Here is a 24262-nt window from a genome sequence, read left to right on the forward strand (position 1 = left end):
GCCCATTGTTATTTCCCGTAGGCCACCTTCATGGGTGTTTGAGGACTGAAAGAGACTTTATTGTAACTGGATGCAAAGTCACTGTATTCCTGGAAAATAAATACGATGTGCTTTCATGTTGAATGTCTTCTTCTGATGACTGAAACACTTTGAACTGCAGTAGAGAAAGGAACATTTTCCATAAGGAAATCACATCCAAAAGTCACTCTTCTTCACTCTGGATTAAAAGAAGTTATTACCATAATCCATAGGTGGAAGGTATTTTGTTCCTTGAGTATCTTCCCATGAAATAATTTCAACATGATCCGAGACAAAGGATGGGATGTTACACTTGAAGACAGCAGCATTACCCTTAATAACAAACACATCATACACCTGGGCTTCGTAGTACTGGTTTACCACTGAAACACAATAAACGAAATGCCCACTATCAAACCACCAACACACAAAGAGTCAACAGCCAGAACTCCTGAAATAATCCTATAAAAAAAGGAACTCTCATAAGTCCCATGATGGAATAGGCTGTTAATGCTGGATGTAAATACTAACACATTGGTTACAAATGATGATCTCTACTTGAACCTAAAAACATGAAGCGTAATAAGTGGTTAGGAAACTGAGAACTAATTCTTCCCTTAGAAGTCTTCATCGGGTGAACTACTGGGCAGACGTCCACCTACTATCACTGACTAACGCAGGAATTAGAGATATCCGAGACTCCAAGTTAACAACACTGAAGACCTGTATAGGAACTAGAGCCATCACTTACAAAATGGGAAGTAAAGGAATATGACCATTATTACCATAGTCATTGTTGTTTGCTGATGAAGCAGAAAAAGAACCATCATCCGTCACCCACTCGATCACTTCCACAAAATCAGCTACGAAGCTTGGAACCAGGCATTTGAGTGTCGCTGTGTTTCCTCGTAGTACAAACTCATCGATCACCCGACTTTGGTAGAACTGATGCACCACTGTATGATCAACAATGAAGATTTAAAGTTATAATCTATATCTAATGATGACATTACCATAGTCTGAACCGGGGAAATACGTGTTGCCAGCACTGTCCAGCCACATCTCAACGGCAACAAAGTCAGCAACAAAGCTGGGAACCTCACATTTCATGACCGCACTATTGCCTCGGATCACATACTCGTTGTCTGCTTCAGCTTCATAAGATTGTGACACGACTGGAAGAGATCCCAATAGCTTCAAGTTTTATAGAATTTAAACAAATATTTGTATTTAGACTAAGACTTTCTTAAGTTGATGAACAACATTGTAAATTGGACACTGGTGAAGAAAGAACGAGTATATCACTACTAAATGCCTAAGCTACAAATTCAAAATGTAATATGAAATAATGTCACAGAACAACACAAGCAAAAAGTGTGGCTGTAAGGGAAAACTTTTATATCTCTTCTAAGAAAACACAGTACAATCTACTAAATTATACTTTCACTTTGTTTCCTTATGGATAATGTTCCCATACTTAGACCTGCTTGCATTCCAACAAAAAAAAATCTTTAATTTGAACCTGAGGAAGAGCTGAAAAGTAAAAGGATAATAAATGGGGCATTCACTCAAGTCCGATCACAACGTCCAACTGTTCTTTGATTATGCAAAGCTGCTGAAATAAACAACTACAGAGTTAGTACAAATTATGATGTGACCAGCGAATGAAGATCTTGTTGTCAGCTGAAATACAGGAAAGGGAGGTAAGGGACTCAAGGAAGGAAAGAATGCTCATTACCATAGTTGTTAGCAGTGGTGCTGTATGTGTGGATTTGGCCATCATCGGCAATCCACGAGTCGATGCTCACAAAATCTGCGACAAAGCTGGGGATCTTGCATTTCATGACAGCACTGTTCCCACGTATGACATACTCATTCTCTGCTTCTGTAACGTAGTACTGGGACACGACTGTGGTGGATGGAAAAAGAATCAAATATTGGTATCATACAAAGCACTGAAAAATTAAAGAAAAACCGAAACTATGGATTCATTGATTAACTGATAGATGCTGCAGTTTAAGGAACTAAATACCTAAGATGCCAGTAGGGGAGTGAAAATATCTAATAAATAAACAGAAATTACAAGGTAAGGAAGACAATATTTCTTCTATCACTAATAAATCTTCTTCAAACCAGACAAATAAAGAAGAAAATTATTTTCTTGCAGAGGAAGTATCGTGTCAACTGATTTATAATTGTAGGTTGATTTGATAGGTAAATTATTACCAGTATTTAGTGCTAAAAATATCATAATAGATCCTTGCCTACAGCACAGACATTTGAGAGGTAGCCAGTTCAAAAAAAAAAAAGTTGTAGGAGATGGGATCTAACTCCACCAGCTCATGTAAATGGAATTAATACAGAGTTATAAAAGACTATTTACCTTCAACAGAAGTCGCTTATAGAGGTCTTAAATTCCTACGACTGGATAAAACCACTGATTTAATTAACATCTATGCAATCCAGAAATTTGTTGCAAGTTCTAAGTGAAGACCATTGGCCAGCACGCTAACCATTTAGCCATGGAGCTGGACATAAATAAAACTAACACAGACCGACAATATTCATTAAAGTGAAAAACTCAATTAAGAAGCATTACAATCAAATATCCAAAACAGCAGGAGAAGTTGGGTCAACAGCAACTTGGAAAAGCAGCAATGAGAGAGAAATAAGGAAGGGCCAAGACAGACACTATTATCAAAGAGTGGGGAAGCATTTGCAAGTTTTTTTTTTTTTTTTTTTTTTTTTTTTTTTTTTTTTTTTTTTTTTTTAAGTGGAAGAAACAAACAGAAAGTAACTTCTCCTTTATCAATAGCTATTTAACCTTGAAAAATCTTTGGAAATATAATATGAGGACCTTTAGTGGCAGCCAAAAGTTTAACCTGCCATTATCAGAGGACAGGTACAGTGCTCTGAGGTGAAATAAGGAGTATATTTCAAGATTGTGAAGTTAGATTTTTCAAAAAACTAGTGCTGTTCTGGGACAATTTTCAGCTAAAAAACAGACCCTTTTAAAACTAAAAATCACACATATTTTCAACATCTACAGCATTTACAATATTTCCCTTTGTTGCAATACTAAAGTTTCAGGAGAAGCTGCATGTGAATTGATCTGCAGACACAACAAGATGCTGTAAAAGGAAAGCAATTAGAGATCCTGGAAATCACAACAAAACAGATTAATATTAATCTGAAAATAAAATGTGTCATTATTCACACGAATTAATATGTTTAAACATTAAGGAATGTATGGTAAATTGGAGGATTATATAGCTGATATGGAAAGTGCTTCTGAAGATGTCATCATGATCATTACCATAGTTGTCTTGGGCTGGCGTGTATATTTCGCCATGATCAGATATCCAGGCTTCTACTTGAACAAAATCAGCCACAAAGGAAGGAATGCTGCATTTAAGGACCGCAGTATTCCCACGAATAACGTACTCGGTCAGGATTTCAGCCTCATAAAACTGATTTACCACTGGAGAAATGGAGAGCAATAACATATCAACAAACTCAGTACTTAAGGAATCTAGAACACGTAGAAATTTCATAAGAATCCTTGACAACTCCTTTCATCAAGGCCTGCAATAAATTAGGGTTAGGGTGACTTAGAAGGATGTGTAAGAGAGCAGAACAGCAGATTTATTTCATTACCATAGTCAGACTTGGCTGTTGGGAGATAGACACTGGCGTCGCTTCCCACCCACGCTTCAACTCTCACAAAGTCGGCAACGAAGGATGGAATATTACACTTGAGAACGGCAGTGTTTCCTCGAATCACATATTCTGACACAACCTCTGCTTCATAGTACTGATTCACAACTGAGAAAGGACAAATCTTTGAGAATAATTCTTACACCTGTATAATCAACTGGGGGTTACAGTGAATGAAGGAGGAGAGACAATAGTTTCCTTTCCTCAAAAAATACACAAATTCTCTTAAAAGTCTCTTCGTTTTAATTTCTTTTTTCTTTTCAATAGTCCTCACTCTACTATACGGTGCCATAGCCATGTCTGGCCACATAAATTCTGGGCCCCTGACAAATTAAGATGACAGGCCCCTCTTCCTCAATTCCAATACACAGTGCCCGATAAAATTTTACAATAACAGGTACAGACATAAAGGTATCTGCTTTTTGTATCCTTTCAAAAAGGCAATTATTCAAAACAAGTAAAATATGACAATTATTACTTAATATCAATATCAAATAATAACTTTATAAGTCTATGAGAATGGTATCCTGAATATTTCCCACTGTTCAATTTCAGATTTTGAACGGAGAATTCACATTTAACGGCATATTTACGAGGTAATATATTAAATATCGGTGGTATCCTGAATTTTCTCACTTTGACAGTCACAAAACTACACACTATCTTTCCTCAGAAATATAATGATAAAAGCTCAAGACACTACTGTCTGAAGCAAAAAAGCAGATCCTCCAGTCATCTGAGTTTAAAATGTCAAGACGAATGCAAACAATCAGAGCTATACAGTAGAGATCAACAGACATGTTACGAAATACTGTATTTGGCTAAATACCATATGTGAAAAGCTGGCTTTTTAAATTTTTTATTGGGCTCCCAATAATATAATATCCATCCATCCTGCTCCAGCCCCCACCCCCCAACACATGTCCCCCGTTCCCCTACCCCTGTTGCGCATATTAGATCAGAACTATTTTCAAGTGTTATGCTATCTATTTTCATTATAACCTATATATGGCCAATTTGTTTTTTAAGTACTTTAAGATCTTATATGTAGCTGATGATATTTTTAATATCAATAGGCCAAAACTAGTACCATGATTAGAATAAATTGAAGTACTAATTTTATATTGATTAGGTGGATTACCTCATTTATCTACAATAATTATATTGTCATCAATACGGAACATGAAAATTGTAGACTTTGATTTACTAGGTAAGCACATGTAGATGGAGCTTACGTACAGGAAAACACCGTGTTCATAATTTTCATCTACAGACTTCATCTGTGGAAGATAGAGAAGAAATGATTATAGAATTTCCAATGGTCACCACCATTCTCTATCCTCCACTGAGGAAGGCTGCAGCTGAAAATTTTGGACACAAGTTGTTTCTTTTGTGTGTGCTCTACCTGATAATTCACTGTTCTCCGACAGCTTTTTATAAGGTAGTATGTTTTAATTATCTAGATAAAAACAGGAAAAATACAGGGTGTGACAAATCTAATGGACTGGAGAATTCACAGGCTGTAGGAGGTCCTGTATCATCACGAGGGCTGGGGATCTCCAGGCCATGAACAGGAGCTTCCCCAACTGATAAAGAGAGAAACTTTCCACTTGCTACCAGCCAGTTGAGGATTGTTACTGGAAATGTTACAGAAGGAATGTCATACTTTCTTTTTTTTTTTTTTTGCTAGTGGTTTCACGTCGCACCGACACAAATAGGCCTTATGGCGACAATGGGATAGGAAAGGGCTAGGAGTTGGAAGGAAGCGGCCATGGCCTTAATTAGGGTACAGCCCCAGCATTTGCCTGGTGTGAAAATAGGAAATCACGGAATACCATCTTCAGAGCTGCTGACAGTGGGATTTGAACCCACTATCTCCCGGATGCAAGCTCACAGCTGCACGCCCCTAACTGCATGGCTAACTTGCCCGGTGAAATGTCATACAGAAGACAACAATGAATATTTCTCATTGAGATAAGTCTTATGAAAAATTCTTGTCATTTTCACAGACACTGTCTGGAAGCCACTTGGCCATTGAAAAGTACTGTGGTGTGGTTGTTTATGAAATGCCAAGAAATAAGATTAATTTCTGATTAGAAAAAAAAAAAGTGATGTCTGAAACTAGTTCTGACTTGTGATTATTATCTTTGGCGTACCAGCAAACAGAAAGTGTACAGGAACAGTTCTTGCACTCTTCAGGCTCTCGAATAAGAGATCGTCAGTGCAACATGCAAAATGGGCAAAGATGAACTGTAGCGAGTTTTCCAGAACTTACTACACCACTGCAACTTATGCTTGGATACTAATGGTGAACATTTTCAACAGCTGCTGTGAAGTACAGGCAAAATATAACTTATAAATTGGCAGTTAAATATATTACTCCAGCACATTATATATGGTTCTCCTCGGCAAGGCTGCCGGTGTGCTGCCACTCAAGTGGCTTGTAAATTCCCCCGTGCATTAGATCTGCCTCTCCCTGTATAACAATAGTGAAAAATATCCCAATCCATTAAAAGTTTTGTCACTGATAACTCTAGTCTCACTTCCTTTTGAGAATGTCAACTGATTTTATTTTATTTCTAAATTTAAGAAGTTAAATCAGCCACAACATTAAAATTCATTGTTTTCTAACAGGAATATTAGCTAATATTCCAGCCAATTTCAGGTCAAAAACAGCCCTTACTTGTCATATGACAAATTCAAACATATTCAAATAATTACACCAAACAAGGAGATTAAACATTAAGTAACAACTGAAATCCCAGTCTATTAAAACAATAGATGATAAAAATATCTGGGGCATCTCTGCTAGAAGAAAAGAGTAATAAATCAAGAATGCTCGTCTCGTCAGGAACTCAGAGAAACATCATCTGTAAAATAAAATGTTTAATGAACTGTGGGAGAAGGGAAGGATAAGAGCTTCATGTCAGAGGATTTAACAAGGAGGAGGAACTGAGGCCCTCTTAAGATTACCATAATGGCCGTCATTGGCTGAAGTATACGAGTTGCCGGTATCATCCTGCCACGACACCACGCTCACGAAATCAGCAACAAATGATGGGATACTGCATTTCAAAACAGCAGAGTTTCCTCGAATCACATACTCGTTGTTTACTTCGCTTTGGTAAAACTGCTGCACCACTGAAATATAAGATATTTCGGAAGGGAAGGATAAATGATTGTTAAGAAATGTAAAAGAACCTCAGAATTACCATAATCATTTGTGGCTGGAAAGAATTCATCTCCTTGGTCAGTGTGCCATGAAACAACAGTTACAAAGTCTGCTACAAATGAAGGGACTTGGCATTTCAGAACCGCAGAGTTGCCACGAATTGCATATTCCTTGTTCACATCTGTATCATAGAACTGTTGCACCACTGCAATTAATTACAAATGTGTATAAAATATTCAAATTGTTTTACTTTTGATTTACTGCAAAGAGATTCTACCTAGTATTATGGAAGACAACAGAAACAAAAGTTTCTTTAAAAATGTTCCGATAAGAACCCAGTATATGATGTAATTCCAATAAACATGAAGATTTATTTTAAAATGTTCACAAGGACAGATTCTTTTTAGGACTATGATCAATGAGTGACAAAGACAATGCATTGATTAGACTGAAGATTAATTTCAAATGACAAAACTCCAGTCAATGATAGGTACTTTTGTAAGTGACCCAAATGATAGTAATTTCTTATTTCATATGAAAATATAATTTTAACCAAGTTAGTCGTTTCCTCTCGGCTATGATACGAATGCTAGATCTTGATAAGTTATTTACAACCCATAATAGCAATAACCAGGAGAGCCAAACACTTTAAAATATTCTATTATACAAATATAACCTTTCTATGACTGCAGAATGATGAGGGCCAGTTCAACAACCAATGTATTCACTTCCGACTAATTCACAGGTAGGTTCATGTTTCTTCTTCTTCTTTACAGTGAGACCTGCTATGGACCATGTGTCAATTTCAATTCATTCTTAATATTTATCTTAAAAAATTCTTACAAATATAAGCAAGCATTTTACAAGTTTATTCAGAATAACACATTACTCTAAGATTCTTTTCTGCATCCAGTGCATATAGGTGAGCCTTTACTTTTTTTTTTTTTCTCCAGGCTTTCTTGCTCAACTCTTAGTATGTTTTGCTCAGTCTATTTTTTTTTTTTTTCCTTTCGTTTCTATGCCACATCATTTTAAAATATTTACAGTATCATCTGTGATATCATCATCATTAATCAACTCCAGTTGCCTGGGTATGATGTATGAGTGCTCTCCATCTCTCTGTCCATGAATCATCATTCTCTCACAACCCTCTCTCAATATTGTCCTCCCCCTCTACATCCTATTTCATTAAATGAGTCCATTTTTTCTGGGTCCACCCACTGGTCATTTTCCCTTTGCTTTCCTTTCATTTTCCATTCTTGCAGTCCTGTTGACTCTCATTCATTTTACATGGCCTCACCACTTCAGTCTAGCATTCTGAGTCCTTTATAGTAGAGAATCTTTTATTCCCACCTCTTCACAAACCTTTTACATTCCTGAAGTCATCTTTCTTGGTTTTCTGGATCATGGTGCCTAGGAACTTCATTTCTGTTGCTTGAATTTTTGAGTTGTCCTTTCTTGTTAATATGATAGTTTCCAGGCTATATGCAAGAATGGAGGTGTAATAGAATTTGTGTGGTGTCACATCTTTTGCAGCCATCCCAAATCGCTACGTCATCTGCAAAGATGAATGCTTTTAAGTCCATCACCCCTTCTTTTTTTAGTGCCTTTATTTTGGTAACCATCATGGTGATGAATAAGTTCTGCCTTGCTGTACTCCTCTCTTCTTTTCATACCACTGATAGCTTGCAGCACACTTGCATATAGCCTCTGTTCTTTCCATACAGCATCTTTACTTTTGGAATTAAGCTGTCAGGAAACTTCAGCTCCTTTAGGCACTCCCAGGTATGCTTCCTTGGTATGCTGCCACAGGCCTTTGCAACGATTATGTTGTTTTCATTTCCAGTTCCCTGCGTGATTTCCTTCATGAAACACTACTGCAGTAATGTGCGAATTAATCGGAGCAAGATAATTTTTTCATAATTTTCCCAATGGTTGGCAACAGTGTGCTACACAATGGTTATTCTTAGTTCCCACACTCTCTATGTATTCTCTGCACAGTTATTCATTGGTAATTAATCTGTGTGATGATTGTTTTAGATTAAAAGTGTATTTATTTCGATGTGTGTCACTTTTGAATGGTTGTGAGGTCTCCTTGTCTGATTATGTCTTCAATGGATACGATTCCCAGGAAGAGTAGCGCGATTGTACCATGACACAAAGAGAGTTAGCTACTAAATAAGGTGTTTGTGTAGGCACTATAAACAGAATTATTCAGTGGTACAAACCGATTGGCTCAATTTCACTGAAGAAAATGGGAAACTGTGGCAGGAAAAAGAAAACGACACAAGCTGATGAACATTTTCTCCTCAGCAGAAGCAAATCAAAACCCATGCTCACGGCTGTGGACTTGGCTTGCGAATTGGGGGAAAGGGGAGTGAATGTGTAAGTTTCTAAGGCTCGTTGTAGACTTCTGGCAGCTGGAAGGAAAGCCCACAAACCTGTAAAGAAACACTTTCTAACAGGATAAATGTGTAGGAAACATCTCTTGTGGGCATGTAGTCATTAGGATTGGACTATGAAACACTGGGAGAAGTTCTTTTCTTTGATGAAAGTCACTTTGAAGTGCAGTGGCAGAGAGTTCAATATGTGTGCTGAGTGAAGAATGAGCCAACAACTTCAGCACTTTGCAACAGACCATAAATAATCCTGTGATGATGTTTTTGGAAGTGCTTCACACATGAAGGACTGGGACCCTTAGTACCAGTTATGGGATGATGAAATCTGACCAGTACATCCAAATGCTGGAAAAGAGAGTTGGCAGTGAGTTGCCAAAGAGGTTTCCAGATGGTGATGGATTTTTTCCTGCAAGATTTTACTCCTTGCCATACTTCAAAGAAAGTGAATAAACTGTTCAGTGAGAACAATATTTGTCTCTCAGAATGGCCAGGGAAGTCCCCTGACATTAATCCAATAGAAAACTTGTCAACTATTTGCAAAAGGAGACTCTCAAAATCTGATTGTTCCACACAAAAATACACATGATAAGAGTCTCTAGTTGCAGTGTGGTTTATTGCTGATGAACTTAAAAATATGTACTCAAAGCTGGTGGAATCTACAGCAAATTATGTAAAGCAATTTATAAAACAGAAAGGTGGATGTATTAGCATTTAGCAAATAAAAAACTGCGTTATGTGAATAAGTGCAAAAAAAATATAGAAAACCTGTACTGTATGTTACTGTTGTGTTCTATTTAATTTGCACAGGACACAACTGCAATCAAAATGACAATAAAACAATTTTCTCTCTGCACATTTAAATGAATTAATTATCCAGAAGTTTGTTATTCAAAACAATACCCCCCCCCCCCCATATCATTTACAATAAAACCTCAACAGATTGAAAACAAAGAACAGATTCCTCTAACAATACACATTCAGTAGCTGCTAGCATATTAACCCAATATTGTAAATTAGTATTTCCCTACATTTTCACACTTGTGTACCCCTTTAAAACAGATTTCTATAAATTTCACTCCAGCTTTTCTTTAAATAGCACCTACTTTTTTTAAATAATGATACTTTTTTAGTGCCTATCTTAACATAAGATGGTAGAAATGAGGTAACTGAGTGAGAAAGAGAAACTATATCATTAAAAGAACAAACCACACATTTTATTTTAAAATATTCATAACAGAAATAACAATAATTTCACATTAAATACTGACAATCAACTATTTTTTGTTGTTTATGAGTCATCAGTCCATAGACTGGTTTGATGCAGCCCTCTGTGCCACCCTATCCTGTGCTAACCTGTTCATCTCTACGTAACTACTGCATCCTACATCTGCTCTAATCTGCTTGTCATATTCAAACCTTGGTCTACCCCTACTGTTCTTACCACCTACACTTCCTTCAAAAACCAACTGCACAAGTCCTGGGTGTCTTAAGATGTGTCCTATCATTCTATCTCTTCTTCTTGTCAAATTTAGCCAAATCGATCTCCTCTCACCAATTCAATTCAGTATCTCTTCTTTCGTGATTCGATCTATCCATCTCACCTTCAGCATTCTTCTGTAACACCACATTTCAAAAGCTTCTATTCTCTTTCTTTCTGAGCTAGTTATCGTCCATGTTTCACTTCCATACAATGCCACGCTCCACACGAAAGTCTTCAAAAACATCTTTCTAATTCCTATATCAATGTTTGAAGTGAGCAAATTTCTTTTCTTAAGAAAGCTCTTCCTTGCTTTGTGCTAGTCTGCATTTTAGGTCCTCCTTACGTCTGCCATCGTTTGTTACTTTACTACCCCAGTAACAATATTCATCTACTTCCTTTAAGACTTCATTTCCTAATCTAATATTTCCTGCATCACCTGCCTTCGTTCGACTGCACTCCATTACTTTTGTTTTGGACTTATTTATTTTCATCTTTTTTTCAACTATTTAACAAATTCTTAATTTAACAATAATATCCATTTGTGTCATCTGAAAAGTCTACAATAATGGTTCCACAGATCACTCATTGTTAATGAGATCACTGAGTTTGCTTTAATGACTTAATTTCTTGAAATCAGGCACAGAAGATATGAGACCGTCTTAAATCCAGACTTGCATTAAGCTTCTTGCGATACTTATTTCTTATGAATGCGTACAAAGAAAAAGCTCTCTTCACTAGTTCAGTATTAGTAAAGAGCAACAGGTACTCTGTGTCTTCACACTGAACTGTTCATTGTAATTCTATTTTTATTTTCAAAGAAGATCCTGAAAATGTCCATCATTTGCTTTTCTTCCCTTATGTTGTCTGTAGTTCCTCTAATTTTTGCAGATTTTATTTAGTAGACTTTTTCTTATTGTACCATTAGATTACTTTCTGCACACCAGTGAACAGCCCAGCGAATACTTCCGAGGGGCATGCAAATCATCAGCTGGGAAACACTGCTGTCAATTAAATACTGTATCTGGTTGCAACTACTTTACAATTTTTACATAATTTCTCCCAAATCTTATTTAAAATTTTAAATACCCCAAGTGTAAGTAAGAGGGGAAAAAACAAATAATCTGTATTCTGCCTTTAAAAGTCATTTTCATACAAAGTAATATTTGAAGAATTTTTCTTAGAACCTCATTTCAAACTTTAACATTGGATGAATACCTGAGGAAAAAAAACTGCTTGAAGTGCAGTTCATCATAAAAGAACACCAAACATGGGTAACACCATCATTGTTAATGTATCATTGTGAGCATGTACAGTAGAAATTTCCCCTTTAATTATTTGAGATTAAAATAAATAATTAGAATAACAGAGACTTTATCATAAAAATTGACAGGAGATTTACTTATGACAATAACATGAACACCCACTAATGTATCACTAAAATTTGAAGATCTGTTAGGATTCAATATATAAATTCAGAAGTTTGCAGTTGTAAAATGCAATATAGTAATATGAGCTGAGTGGGGCTGATGCTGCCTCGAATTACAAAAAGCTTGGATTACACGCAAATAAGAACAAATTGAAGGGTACTGCGTGCATAAATGTGCAAGATGTACATGAAAATGTTACACGAAGCAGTACATACTGGTGTTAGATATGGGTTAACATTACCAAATTCAAAAGAAATATAAATTTAAATTTTAAAGAAATTGTGACGAGTATTTTATTTTAAAATACAGCCTCATTTTTGAGCAGCAATGCTGAGCCATTTCTAAGAAGCACAGTGTGCCGGTCAGCATAGCTAAGCTTGCTGCTCTGCTGCTGCGTCTAGCACCATCAAACCCTCGGTATATGGGTCAGCACTGGTACATTCTCTTCAGGTACTTCTTCATATATATTCAATGACTGAATATTTATCAAGGTTAGAAGAAACATACAAGTACGTGCAATAAGCACACAACTGAGTTATTTTTAGTGACAGCTGTCACTGGGTAGGGGATTACTTTTCTGACAGAAAGTCGGAAATATGACGGACATTCGACTTCAATTAGTGAAGGGACGAACAAAGAAATAAACATGGGGTTCCTCAAAATTCAGCCTAAAGGTACCAATCGATCAGTAGTATTGATGTGAAGGCAGGGTTCTTTATGTATGTAGCCTATATTGTAAACAAAACATGTACTTGTAAGAAACTAAAAAAACAGGGTTTTACTGTGGTTTTACAAGACTCAAATTACACAGAATCTTAAAATATGGGGGCTCTACTGTTCTTTCTTTCTTTCTTTCTTTCTTTCTTTCTTTGCTACAAGTAGACTTTGCATAAACAGATTTTAAAACACTTCAGCTGGAAACTCTTCTTCTTCTTCTTCTTCTTCCGCGTCGTTTCCCTACGAAAGTTGGTGATCCAATTGATTATGATTACTCACGAAACAGCAACTTGAAAGATGTTTGTCCATATCAGTGACACAAGTCTTTAAGCCAGGAATATCTCCATCTCCCCATGGATCATTGTCTTTCAATTTTCCATTCGATGGTGAGTTGGAGAAGTTCATACTGATCACTTCTTGTGATGTGCCTAATATACCTGAGTTTTTGCTTCTTGACGGTGGTCAGAAGTTCTTTTTATTTCTTATTTAACAAGTTAAGGATTTTCTCATTGGTCTTCCTTTCCACCTAGGATACTGAAATCATTCTTCTGTGCTACTACATTTCAATAGCTTCAATCTGCTTCTCTAGCAAAGGGCTGAATGTCCAGCCTTTGAACTCATATAGAAGGACAGGATAAACATAGCAGTGCAACATCCCAACTGAGAGCTGAAGGTTGAAATGTCTACTGGTGAATAGGGCCCTCATACTGTTGAACAAATGTTTGGCTTGCCCAGTCCTGGTAAGATTTAATTCTTGGGATTGCAATGTTCATTTACTGTAGTCCCAAGATATTTCAAGGACAACACTTTCTGAACAACTGCACATACTGTACAATGCTCAATATTTCTGATTATTCTTAAACTATACATCTGCTGAAAATCAAATTTAAGGTTTTTCAAATTTCTCCACAAAAAGATTATGGTCAGCCAAGTCCAATGCTCTTTTTAGATCTACTTATACAGACCCATGTTACCAGTTTATCTCAAATACAGTAGAGTCTCGCTCATCCGACCTTCGCTTATCCGACATTCCGTGTTATCCGACACTGGTAGACTTAATTTGAACTTTTGGTGGAGACTAAATTCAGGCACACCCGCTGTGGAGGGTGTGACTATGGGACAAGCACTGGCCTGACCGCTGGCGGTAGGACAGTTTTTTTTCTCAAGGACAGGTGCAGTGAGTCTTCAGTCAATGTAGTATTGGTTGGGTGCGGATGTTCTAGTTTTCATATCCTCTGTGAGTATAGCGAGTAAATGGAAGAAAGTGATTGTTTCTATAGAAGACGAGTGCATTAAAGAGACTGGACAAAGGGGAAATTCTTCAAAATGTGGCTCCAGATTATGGATGTTGGATGTGTTACTGTGACAGACTGGAAAAAACAGAGGGAAGAAATTTAAAAGTGGTGCTCTACCAGAGCAGAGAAAAAATGAAAAATGTGAGTCCGAAAAAGTAAGTGAAGCACTATTTATTTGGTTATCTCAACACCGGGAGAAGGACCTGCCAATATCTGGCCCCATTCTACAGGAAAAGGCTGCGTATTTCCAGAAGGGGTTTAATGAAGGGGGCCGTAATTTTCCTGCCAGTGCTGGGTGGCTTGATCGGTGGAAAAAAAGGTACGGCATTAGGCAGCTTAATATCTGTGGAGAAAAGTTTCCTTTCGTAAGACATCTGGAATGTTTTCGTTCAATACTGAATGTACTGTACAATTGAATTGATAATTCAATAAACAGAGTACCATAAAACATGTCATTGTTTTAGTACTAGAGTATAGCCTTGCTGATTGTTTCAGTTCATTTTCGAAGTTATTCTGTATTATCCGACATTTTCGATGATCCGACGTACTCCAGGTCCCGTTTAGGTCGGATAATCGAGACTCTACTGTATATGCTCAACTTTGCACTATGCTTAGAACTGTGGATACAAGGAACTCTGAAATAAACGGGTTCGGAAAATATATTTAGGAATGGTGGATAGACAAATTCAATAGCCACAGCATACTATGGAATGAGAATCTGAAGATACCGACATGACAAAATTTCAAATTTCCTTCTCAGTCTTTACATCTCCAGAAATAAAATTGCAATTTACAACAGTATGAAAGAATCTGTAATAACAACTTCCTACTGTCATTTCATCTCTCTGACACATAATTTAAACATTTAGGTACTGCAAATTAAGAAATTCAAGCATGACAATGAAGATTTATGTGCTGGATGTTCACTTTATTATTCTTACTGAAGACTACACTTTTTCAACTTTCTGAAACTCTGAGCATCTCACAAACCAACCCTAGAAGGTTAGTGTAACTGCAGACATTACATACCGTAATTGAGGCACGCGGCCAAATAAGGGTCAATGTTACACCTGACATGTTTTGAGTTATGAGCTTGAAAAGGTTGGAGCTTCAATAAGCCTGGCAGTAGGCAAGTGCACATGAAGACCCTTATTCTGCACAAGCTAATTCTCTAACATAACTTGTGGAAATTGTGTCCATAGACCTTATTCCACCAAATACACTACATGGGTAAAAATGTAACGTAGAGCCTTATTCGGCCGCATGCTTCAATTTAATTTCCACTACTTGATACTTCTAGAACTGAATTTTGGAGATAGCATTACACTGGTAAATAATGAACCCCCACTCCCCATCAATGGTGTGACAGCACTGATGGACTTTGAATACTAAGAGACCACTTCTAAGTATGAAGGCTTGCAGATTATGAGGCCATGTGGGATTAGTGAGACCAAGCTGCTTACTGCACTTGAACTTAACTGAATCCCTCCCTGCCATTTTATACATTTCACCAAATGATCCATGTAAACAATGAACAATAACAGTGTCACATTACATCTTCTCTTACTCCCCATAACTACTTTGTGTTTGGTAAAGAAGTAGAAAATATGGAAATGGAATAATATGCATTATTTTGTTCTAGGTGCTGGTTACACTGCATATGTTTCTGCTTGAGATGCTCAAAGAAATTATATTACTTCAAGAAAGATTATGTTCATAGACAAAAAATGTTTTGCATACTCCAAATAGATCAAAATTAATACATTTTGCAGTACCCAAATACTCAGTCAGTACAGAAAATAAGAATATATACAATGTGTGATTATTTTATTTACCGTGAATAAACTGAACACTCATGAATAATATCTCTGCACAATACAACATAGAAATATATCCAAATACAAAGTAGGGCAAACAAAGCATAACCAAACCACAAGACAACCACAGGGGACACACTTGCCCGGGTATTATTATGTGCTTCTTATGAATGAAACTTAGCTGTATAGCTGTCAGGCCAAGCCTTGCTTACCCTGTATTTTATAAGATATCACTCATTTCATGAACCAGTCAAAATGTTCAGTTGTTAAACACTTGCAGTCTGATTCCAGAAAAGATGAGTTTTATTAATGAAATTTTGTGAAAATTAGATAACTATGAATCATTGTAACTCATTAAACCCGGATGTTTCTCATCTTGTAAAAATTAATCAAGATATTAAGACACGAATCAAACAGGATCGCTTCTCCTGTTTCCATCCTTCTGATGAAGGATCTCTCAAATATAACCTCTACAAATTAGCCAAGAGTCACAATTGGAAGAAATGTTTAAAACCTAATACCGATAACAAAAATTCATATTTTTACCTCTATCAGCATTATACTCGACACCAGTGCTTAATTTTGGCTGAAACATGCCGGAACAGCATTTCAGCATCTCCCAGGGAATTTTGTTTTCTGCACAGTGATTTTAAGGGGATTGTTCAATAAAAAGTTACTGGAATGTATGTTCACATGTGCTTCATACAGTTTTATCACAAGTTTTCAAATATTGAAACTTGTGACTTTTATGGCGTATGGAGGCTGCGTATGGTTAAAAAGGGGGCAAATTGTGTGGGTATGCGTTCCGGCACCTAAAATTTTAGAAATTAAACACTGCCCAACATCATGATTCTGGAATCAGCTCAATACTTCAAAAAGAACATGCCATGTGAGGAAATATGACTAACACTTAACTTTTAATGTGTTTCATTAAAAAAAAATTCTTTCAATCACACTTCTCTAGTAAAGAAATAAGCACACACAATAAACACCAAGCATTCAAGCTGTCATTATAATATTAAAACTTCCTCAGCTAACCAATCGTACAATTCAATATGCACTCAAGATAGATTTCTGCAAGAATTTACACCATGCCATAATACATAAATACTAAATGATATCAAGAAAAATCTAACACAAAAGAGAAATATTTCAAGTAACCAATAAAGCAGAAGAAAGACTAAACTTCTAAATCTGATACAACCAGACATCAGTTTAACAACTGAGTATTTGAATGAATTCATGAGTTTATATTGTACCGTATGTCTGTACAGTACTTTTAAATGCATGGTACTTCTTTATCAGCAAAATTTATACTCTAAAAAAATAAAAATAAAATGTACAAAGAAAAATTAGTTTGCAATGAGCTATCACAAGATGGTAAAACTCTATAAAAGTAATCCAGTTGTTTTTCATATAATTGGTTTTCAACTGAGTTATTATGAAAGTATTTCTCTTGTGCCTTCTTGATCATTTGATGCTTGCAAGAAATTTTCTTGTCCTCTATAACATTGACAAAGTTATCATGAAAAGTTCCCCAATATATTTGATACAATATGTAACAGCAGCGACTTGACTTCTGATTATTTCCCTCAGAAAGCAGTAGCCATTTTCCTCACATTCATGTACAACTTCAAACAAATTTTCTAGTTTTAATATTTTTTTAAAGGATCCTTACCAGCTCGAACATGGACATCTCGAGAATGAATTGAGCCCACAGAGTTCTTTGCTAAACATACATATACTTGTGCATGAACTTCCTGACGATAATCCTCAGCTCTAAAAGGAGGAAATATCAAGTTTCCATTTGATGAAACCTGAAAAAATAAAGAAAAATCTCAGATATATAACCAACTACTTTGACAGAATTTCTCAACATAGAAATGCAGTCTGATAAGAAGAGGGATGAAATAAATGCAAGAAGGCTTTCAATATTGTCTAGGACCAGATGTTCTTGTGGAGAGCGAGTTGCGTTAATAATATGCTTAAGTGCACATAAAAAAGCTCTAACATGGGCCATTCGTGTAGGAAGTATAATTACTAAAGCATTCTAGTCTTAATATTTTGTATTGAGGCTCCTAAAGGGAAGTAGTTCCTTGGTGAATGGTACGGGGCCATCTACTGCTTGTGATGTCAATCCTGGAATAAGGAAAAGCTATATGGGATCAGTATCAAACAGGATTCGTCAGTTGACTACAGATGATACAATGAAAAAACAGCAAGGTTTGTGCAGGGGCGGCCGTACCTTATGTGCTGAAGTGCTGCAGCACATTGCCTATTTGAGAAATAAATTACTGTAAAAATATTTTCTACAATTTCAATGATGTTAGTAACATTGGGAAGTTCTGTTTTTGCGCGCTCACACCAAGTGTTTGAGTTCGTGAATATTTTGCCATTGCAGGTGTTATTGTCTGTTAAATTATATAGTTTTATAGTTTTTTTACGAGGAATGTGTACATGTGTTGGGGTTATTTACATGTTTATTTAGTGTGGAAAACTCAGTGGAGAGCCTCTTGAAAACCACATACCAGTATGTTTCTAAATATTTTTATTTTTTGGAGGGGGGTGGGTTACAGCACACAACTGATTTTCTGCACCAGCCGCCACTGGGTTTGTGCTTAATATTTTGGATGGTGGTGATTATTGGTTTAAGAGGAAGTACAACTGGGCAACCATCCTCTATTAACACTATTTCTGAGGGGAAATGGAGGAGGTCCTACACTTCAAAAAATGAAGGGATCGGTCAAAGAAAGACAAGGGCCATGATGGGCATGAAAATCAAAGATACATTAGGCCTCTAAACCTAATACTGTCGGGAACAGACAAAAGAGTTGACCAAGAGAGGTCGGACAGCATAGATGAAATTGAGGAGCCTGGAACAAATAAGTGGAATCAATGCCAAGATTCAGCTAAGGGGGCCGTGGTCACTAACCCAAATTCATAACCCCTGGGGCTCCTTTTAGTTGCATCTTATGACAGGCAAGGGATACCATAGGTGTATTCTAATGCTTAATATTTCAATCCTAGGAGTGAGCAAGTGTGACAAGAATGATACAGAAAATAAGGTGGCAAACACTCGAGGCTAGGAAGAAAGGAAACAAGTATGTGCCATGTACTGTACAACACTTGGGAAAAGTTGAGCAGTTGACAAGAAAATTCCTGTTAGCATGCATACAGTGAGGGCTGATTATTCATATAAAGTAAAAGGAAGACTGCAGAAAATTTTATAGTAAATATTAATTTATAAATTTGATAAATGATCACTGGAGTGCATTAACTGGAGCAGTCTTAAGATATTGTTCCCAAAGATGTAATAGGGCCTATGCTTCAAGAAATTTCAAATAAATTTTGTATAAATTTTTGTAGGATGGTGTTTTGTTATGCTGTCAGATACCAAACAGTTTTTTGTAAAAAGAAATGTACGGTAATAGAAATATAATTAAACACATTAAATGTTATATCTTATCCATAAGAACTGCCTTCCTACTCCCCTATGCATTTTTTTTCTCCTGCAACTAGTCATTACTAAAAAAAATAGAACAATCTACAGTGAAGATCACCCTATTTTTATACGCATTCAACTCAAGGTTTTAATGTCTCTTTTTGAGGGGCTGGTAGCATTCTTGCAGACCTAACAAATGGTTTAGCCTCATCACTTTAAGTTATCCTGATTTTATATGCTTTTTTCCCTAACACAGAAAGAACATCCTTATCGTTACCGGTACCTACTTGTTAACTACCCTCTTCTGAATGCAAGCATATAGCTACACGGATCAGATGGTGGTGGTGGCGATTATTGTTTTAAGAGGAAGTGCAGCTAGGCAACCATCCTAGAAGTAACATAAAAGATTCTCATTATTATTATTATTATTATTATTATTATTATTATTATTATTATTATTATTATTATTATTATTATTTGATGGGACAAGACCAACTAATTGTAGTTGGTCTTGGATGGGCGTAGCAACTGCTTTATACCCAGCCACTAATAATTGAGGAAGCAGCTAAACAAAAAGTGAAGATAGATGTGGACTGTATAACTATGCCAAGCAATAATAATAATAATAATAATAATAATAATAATAATAATAATAATAATAATAATAATAATAATAATAATAATAATAATAATAATAATTTAAAAAATATGGAAGGGATCCGACATTTCGAAAAATGAAGGTATCGGCCAAAGAGAGACAAGGGCCACGAAGGGCGTAAAAAGGAAACACTCCCTAGGCCTCAAGTGCTCTAATACCGTCGGGGACGGAAATATACAAGAGTTGACCAAGGGAAGTAGGATAGACTAGGATAGTTGAAAGTAAGGAGTCTAACACAAGTGGAAGCAATGCCAGGTCAGGGCCCCGTTGTCGCCAACCCACGCTCCAAATTTCAAGTTCAGAGACCCTATTAGTCGCCTCTTACGACAGGCAGGGGATATCGTGGGTGTTATTCTACCGCCTCCACCCACAGGGGAATATACCATTCGGACCGCGCAGCGAACTGTTGGGTGTAAATATAGTGTAAAGCTATAAGTCACTGCGCCGTTCAGTCGTAGTGTTAAGGTAATGGAAATCTTTATAAAGTTATAATTTTTGTAGTTATGCAGTACTACCGGTATACGCGAACCTTTTCTTGAACCGTGAGCTCCCTAGTGCTGAATCGGTAGACCTCGGTTATCTTCGATATCCATATTGGCAACCTTTGAAACACAAACGATGAATCGCTTATTCATCGCTGTGCGACATCTGGCGTACACTTTACGAACTAGTACTGTTGTTGTTTACACAGCAAAGCCAAACTATATCATTCATCCTAGTAAAAAGATTCGCATCGAGAAATGTTATATAATGTTAAATAATGTACGTGTGACACAGTTGTTGACGTAAGATAATAAATGTTTAGAAAATTCATATCGATCGATCATATTATCGATTCAATTCAGATTTCATTTCCATCCAGTTGGCAGTATAACCGGAACCGGTAGCGCTCCCTCCTTACTCCTCACCCCGTAAAAATCGGGCTCAAGAAAAAGTTCGCGTATAGTACCTATAGCTTCTACAGTCCAGTCTATCTTTGACACAGACTTGGCGACCTCGGCTTTGAAGTGGCAGTTTTGGTTGAAAAGTACAGTGTCTGAAGAAAATTAATTGGCTTTAAGAGAAACACATCAACCTTTCAATTCAGATCTACCCATGCATTTGTACCATGAACTTCAAGCACATCCTAGAAGTAACATAACCTCCTTCTTCTTTAATGGGCGTAGCAATTGCTTTATACCCAGCCACTAATAACCGTACCACTAGACACCATATCTATGCGGGGTGCTAATAAGTGAGGACAGATGTGGATTATGCAACTATGCCAAGCCAAAAAAGGACAAACTATAGAGACGAGGGTTTATACAACACAGGGACACAAAGGTACCAATTTTCACGCCGGTGAGGTCCATCGCGGCGGCTATCTACAAAACCAACAAGACCGGTTCAACACGTGATGGGAAGGAATCATATTCTAACATTTGCTCCAGGTAAAAAAATAGAACTATCTGAGGAGTCGGGTCCATTATCAATCAGGATACTTGAGTAGGAAGAGGAAACGCCAGTTACTGAAACCACCAAGACATCGCCAAAAATCACGGAAGAAACAACTGATGTCTTTCTCTTAAATGATCCTTGACTGATGTAGTGATAAGTGATGGGTAGCTCGTGAATGATTCGTTCAAAATGAAGTGATGTGTGAACTAACCACTCAATTTAAATGAACTGGTAGTTCAAACCCTTCACAGTTCTCTATTATAATACATTGTTGGTGTAGTATGTGAAGAGACAGAGAACTATCTGGACTCTGCTGGAATATTTTTACAATTGTAATAATTTTTTTAGGGAAACATCAAGATAATGTGGAACTGTAAATGAACATTGCAAGATACGAGAATTGTTGTGAAGTGGTTTTTTTTGTAAATTTTCTGTAATTGGTAATTTTATTAATGTCAGCAAACACGTAAAAAAACACTTGGGACATTTTAACTTTAAGAATTTCTTGAAGAATTACTTGAAAATTAATTTTTGTAATTTTGTATATCAAAATAATATATGGTGAAAATGTGAATGTAAAGGTGCTTTAGTTGTGAAATATCCTATACCGCATGTGCGGTTATGGGTGTTGAAATAGGTGTCGCAATAGGAAATCTTGAAGTTCCTAACTATCTTAATATGACCATATATGGTCATGCAATTTCATTCGCTAGAATAACAACATTTCCTATTGGTGAAAATATAGGGAATCTAGTGGAAATTGTTTCCCATTGGTCGGTTGTGATCAGGCCATTTCCGGACTTTCTACCGGCTTGAGAATTTTCATGCGTGTGCTCGGCCTCTTTTACATCCGACCGCCCTAGCGAGCGCGTGTGCTCGAGGGCTCCCCTTGGGAACCCCAGTTTTGATGGGTAAGTGTTATTTCAATGTTAATCGCAATGTTTTCCGGTTTCGTTTAATTTAATGTAATTATTTTGGTATTTTGGTATTTCCTTGCTTTGTGTCATTTTTTATAATTTAACGTGTTCGAGTTCGTCCTAGATTCCCGCTGTTTATAATTTCAAGTCTTTCACCTTTTTGTTAAATAAAATTGAACAATTCATTCATTTGTGTTTCTGGATTCGTAATTGTATCAGTTTGTCAAAAGCGTGTATCAGCTGCTTTGCGATTTAACTTTGTTTTGTAATTTTTCGTTGTTATTTTTAATATAGTTGAGCTAGAGGGTGTTTCTTGTAAGTCTTTTCTCCCCCATAACGCCATACGTTCCCATAGACCTCACAGGGCTTCCAGCACCTTCCACTCTCCTCTCTTAGTCGTCATTTTTAGGCCTGTAAGTGTTCCCTGTATTTGATTTAATATTGCGTATCAATGGATATTCCTCACGTTTCCACGTTTTGGTGTGAATTCACCGCCACTGCGTCATTTTCTATTTCCTTAGTCATATTTTTAAGTGTCTATATTATTATTTACTACCGGTATTACTTTATTCATATTTTGTTACATTATTATTATTATTATTATTATTATTTGTGTACGCGAGTCTGGAACTACCGTCACAGTTGGATGCGCTTGTGGACGGTTGGCTGTTGAGAGAGCTCTTGCTTTATTGTAGTGAAAAAGTAGTAAAAATCTATTAAAATAATTTAAATTTTGTGTGTGTGTGTGTGTGTGTGTGTGTGTGTTCCATTTAGTGCTATTTATATATTAGTGTTTAGTGCTTGTTGGTAGAAATTGGTAGTAGTATTATTTATTTGAATTTTATAACAAGTAATTCAATTGGTGTTCAGTCCATTACGTTTTCTAGGCTAAGTAGGCTAGCTAGGTGTACTTTATTTCGAATTTAGGTTTAGGAAATACTTTAGGTAATAATATTAACTTTTAAAACAACATTTTTAAATATCTGTAGGTTCTTTGGTATAATACACTGACTGACAGTGACAATGCAACACCAAGGAGGAGTGGTTCGAAAGGGATGCAAGTTGGGGAAAAAACAGAGACGGCACGGATGAATAATTGATGTTTATTTCAAACCGATATGCAGGTTACACAATGCGCACGGCATCGACTCAGTAGGATGTAGGACCACCGCGAGCGGCGATGCACGCAGAAACACGTCGAGGTACAGAGTCAGTAAGAGTGCGGATGGTGTCCTGAGGGATGGTTCTCCATTCTCTGTCAACCATTTGCCACAGTTGGTCGTCCGTACGAGGCTGGGGCAGAGTTTGCAAACGGCGTCCAATGAGATCCCACACGTGTTCGATTGGTGAGAGATCCGGAGAGTACGCTGGCCACGGAAGCATCTGTACACCTCGTAGAGCCTGTTGGGAGATGCGAGCAGTGTGTGGGCGGGCATTATCCTGCTGAAACAGAGCATTGGGCAGCCCCTGAAGGTACGGGAGTGCCACCGGCCGCAGCACATGCTGCACGTAGCGGTGGGCATTTAACGTGCCTTGAATACGCACTAGAGGTGACGTGGAATCATACGCAATAGCGCCCCAAACCATGACGCCGCGTTGTCTAGCGGTAGGGCGCTCCACAGTTACTGCCGGATTTGACCTTTCTCCACGCCGACGCTACACTCGTCTACGGTGACTATCACTGACAGAACAGAAGCGTGACTCATCGGAGAACACGACGTTCCGCCATTCCCTCATCCAAGTCGCTCTAGCCCGGCACCATGCCA

The 24262-nt window shown here is 37.0% G+C and overlaps 1 protein-coding gene across 1 annotated transcript in view; it reads right to left on the reverse strand.

Annotated features, from left to right (window-relative positions):
* The window catches only part of Dscam1 (Down syndrome cell adhesion molecule 1), a 915831-nt gene that overhangs the window by 450084 nt on the left and 441485 nt on the right, over positions 1 to 24262 (reverse strand). The window contains exons 4-5 of the mRNA XM_068229242.1: positions 17721 to 17859; positions 6948 to 7112 (exon numbers count right to left, since the gene is read on the reverse strand). Of these exons, the coding sequence (XP_068085343.1) occupies positions 6948 to 7112; positions 17721 to 17859 (304 nt within the window). The remainder of the gene's footprint in view (positions 1 to 6947; positions 7113 to 17720; positions 17860 to 24262) is intronic.

Source organism: Anabrus simplex, chromosome 9 (assembly GCF_040414725.1).
Source record: "Anabrus simplex isolate iqAnaSimp1 chromosome 9, ASM4041472v1, whole genome shotgun sequence".
In the NCBI taxonomy this organism is placed as follows: domain Eukaryota; kingdom Metazoa; phylum Arthropoda; class Insecta; order Orthoptera; family Tettigoniidae; genus Anabrus; species Anabrus simplex.